At 53.3% G+C, this 3,422-nt stretch overlaps 1 protein-coding gene across 1 annotated transcript; it reads right to left on the bottom strand.

The window, feature by feature from the left end:
- On the bottom strand, positions 1–1,593 carry LOC148838688 (uncharacterized). Its single transcript, XM_088911220.1, has 2 exons — positions 1,530–1,593; positions 1–1,025 (listed from the first exon to the last, which is right to left on the bottom strand). Exons 1-2 carry the CDS (start codon positions 1,591–1,593, stop codon positions 1–3), a joined length of 1,089 nt encoding a protein of 362 aa, XP_088767346.1.
- Positions 1,594–3,422: the final 1,829 nt, after the last annotated feature.

The raw sequence follows: 3,422 nt of genomic DNA, 5'->3' as shown, positions 1-3,422 counted from the left end.
TCAAGGGCGGCCTTCCCCGCGCTGAGCCGCCCCGTTCCCGTTTCCCGACGCCGATCGGGGAGGACGAGGCTCGGGTGCCCGGCAGAACCGGGCTCGGTGTCCTCTCTTCCCGCAGCGGTTGCAAATCAGCGTGCGGGGCTGTTCCGCGGGGGTCGCTGCCCGGGCTGGCTCCTCTTCCCCCTCGCTGGATTCCTCCGTCGCCGTCTCGGTCAGCCGGCAGGGCGCACTGCGTCTGGTGGCGCTCCCAGCCACCCCGAACACCGCCTCAGCCCGTGTGGCAAGGGCCAAGGCCTGCTCCAGCGATGTTGGCGCGGCCAGCTGCACGTGGCGCCGCAGCTCCTCTGGCGAGAGGGCCTTGAGAAAGGCCTGGAGAGCCATCTCCCGCTGCGCCTCCCGGGGGAAAGTTGGGTATCCTCGGCGGGCAAGGAACATGACATCCGCGGCGACCGGGCCCAGTCGCTCTCCTGGTCGGCGCCGCCGCAGGGCCAGCCTCTCCCGCATCAAGTCCGGCGCCTCCTCTACACCGAAGCGCAGCTGGAGGGCTGCCGCCAGCGCCGCGTAGTCGCCTCTGTCTTCCTCCGGGACGTCCAGGAGCACCTGGCAGGCCGCTCCTTCCAGCGCCGCCGCCAGGTGGCCGGCCATCTCCGCCCGGCTCCAGCCATTCGTCCGGGCCGCGAGCTGGAACTGCGCCTCATAGGTTTCCCAAGGCGCTTCACCATCGTAGCGACCTGGTCGCACCCGCGCCGATGGGTGTGGGAATCGCTGATCGGCTTCGGCAGGGAGGGCATCTTCTCTCCGGGGCAGCCGCCCCAATTCTACTGGCGGGGCCACTACTGGGTAGCCCTGGTAAGGGCTGTGGCCACCTGTCGCACCCAGAAGTTGCTCAGGCTCCCTATGTGCGCTGCCGATGGGTTCTGCGTCTGTCAGCGTCAGCCGGCGCTTAACAGAGTCGGGTAATGTCTGCCACGAGTTGCTCATTCTGCCCGCTTCTAACACCAATGTAGCGTTGCAGGTTCTTTTCAGAACTAAAGAACAGTGGAGACGCGATTAACCAGCCAAAACACTGACTTTATTTGACAACCACACCAAAACCAAACACAGGATCTACACACACATGAGGAGACTGACGGAACACGTACACATATTTAGGGTGGTAATTACCTAACAACACACTACACTTTTACAGGACTACACAGGGCACTCGAATTACTAGGACATTATTTACACAGGTAGGGTCAGCCGCTGGTCATCGTGCTGACCCTCATACTCTCCCCGGCTACCACTCCCAGCATGCCCCGCGGTACTACGAGCGCCTAGGGGCGCTTCCTCCTCACCACCAGGCGAGGGCGTTACAATATATTGGTCATTCCCCAGTAAGGAGCTACTGTTGCTCTAGGAACAGGACAATAGAGAGCATTCTCTCTTATTTGCTGTTGTTCCCTTAAGTGAAGAATGTTTTTCCCCAGTAGCTCCATTCCCCCAGCTGCAAGTGTTCCATCCAAGAGAGGACTTGTGTGCCCTCACTCCACTTAACTCTGCAGTAACCAGGATGAGCTCAAAGAGCTGCTGCACGCTGGTGTGGACCTTACCCATCTTTACCACTGCACTGTCTGCTTGAAGGGAAATGTCATACACAGACATATTAAAGTAGCCTAATGTGACCAGCAGCCGTATCACTCTGCAACTTACAACTGGCAACCCAATGAAGCTCAGCAGGTGTGAGCCTGGTCAGTACGTGGATGGGAGACCTCCTGGGAAAAACTAAGGTTGCTGCTGGAAGAGGTGTTAGTGGGGCCACTAGGGGGTGCTAACCCTGCGGTCCATGTGGATCCTAATGTCCCAGTTCAGTGTTGGGATACTGTAAACAGGTGCTGTCCTTCGGATGAGATGTAAAACTGAGGTCCTGACTCTCTGTGCTCATTAAAAATCCCAGGCCGTTTCTTGAAAAGAGTAGGGGTGTATCCCTGCTGTCCTGGCCAAATTTCCCATTGGCCCTTACCAATCATGGCCTCCTAATAATCTCCATCTATGAATTTGCTTCATTACTCTGCTCTCCTCTCCACTGAGAGCTGATGTGTGGTGAGCATTCTTGTGCACTATGGCTGCTGTCACATCATCCAGGTGGGGCTGCACATTGCTGGTGGTGGTGGAGGGGATCCCAATTACCTGTAGAGCACTTTGAGTGGAGTGTCCAGAAAAGCGCTATATAAGTGTAAGCAATTATTATTATTAATGTTTGTAGTCTGTTCTGGCGAGTGTGTGATTCTGTGTGATTCCGCGAGTATGACAAGAACCTGATTCTGGTATTAACAATCCTGAAAGGTTATGGAGTCTTCTTCACGCTCATTAACAATATGAGCCCAGAGATCCAAGCAGAGACTACATTTAAGATAGAAAACAGCAGATACATCTTTACACAGAGAAACAACTTGATGGAATACTTGGATCATTAAGATGTTAGCAACCAAATCAGTAAGACTGCCTGAACAGCCTCCTCTCATTTGTAAACTCTCTTAACATTATTATGTTGTAATAATCATCTAAATTTAGCACTCAGTTCATTGTTTGTCTGCAGTCTCTGGTGTAACTGATTTGTATTTCATGTAGCAGATGTATTCTGCTGTAAAATCTTTGAGCTTCTCTTATGGTGCACAGCCTCTGTGTGTTCAAGGCTCTGCTTTAACCTCTTAGGTTAGATATTGTAAAACAAACCCATAAGAAATGACTTGACTTGAACCTGTGACTTGTGGAGACTGTATGATATCCTTTCTTCTCTCCAAAGCTAAAAGCAATGAGGCTGTACATTGTACCCCCTGTTCATACACGCTGATCTGGTTACCAGCAACACCAGGTGATATTTTAACCAGCAAACATGGAGCAGCAATTTCAGGCCCCTACAAACCTCTCTGTATTTTCCCGTATGCCCAGCAGTGGGAATTTTTTTTTTCAAAAACACTGAAGTCGAAACCATAGTTGTATGGCCTCAGCTGGTCTGTGTTCATTTTTTTTTTCAGAACAAAAAAGGCCATTTCTGTTCAATGGGGCTGGGAAATCTGTGAAGGCCCTGTCAAAGCTGAGAGCTGCACCCTTTTCCCTTGAAATGCAGGAATCCTGTCATTGCAGACAGTCTGAACAGGTCATTGCCGTCTTAGTTTTCCCACTGTAGCGGAGCTCGTTCGGACACGGTGACATCAGCGTCCTCCCTGCGCGTAGCAGGGACCTCAGCCGCCTGGGCTGAGGGAGGTCTCCTTTAGCTCACTCGGCTGGCTCCCCGTTGCATTACACTGGAGACCCGGGTTCGCGCCCAGGTGTTGCGGGACGAACCAGTGGGGTGGAGTGGCGAAGGGCGCGAGCCTGCGCGGAACTCCAACGGTCACACCATCTCTACTTCCATTTCCATTTCTACTACCACTAAATTACTG

Source organism: Atractosteus spatula, chromosome 3 (assembly GCF_055471065.1).
Source record: "Atractosteus spatula isolate fAtrSpa1 chromosome 3, fAtrSpa1.hap1, whole genome shotgun sequence".
In the NCBI taxonomy this organism is placed as follows: domain Eukaryota; kingdom Metazoa; phylum Chordata; class Actinopteri; order Semionotiformes; family Lepisosteidae; genus Atractosteus; species Atractosteus spatula.
The sequence above is the reverse complement of the archived record's forward strand: the minus strand, read 5'-3'. Positions and strand labels throughout refer to the sequence as shown.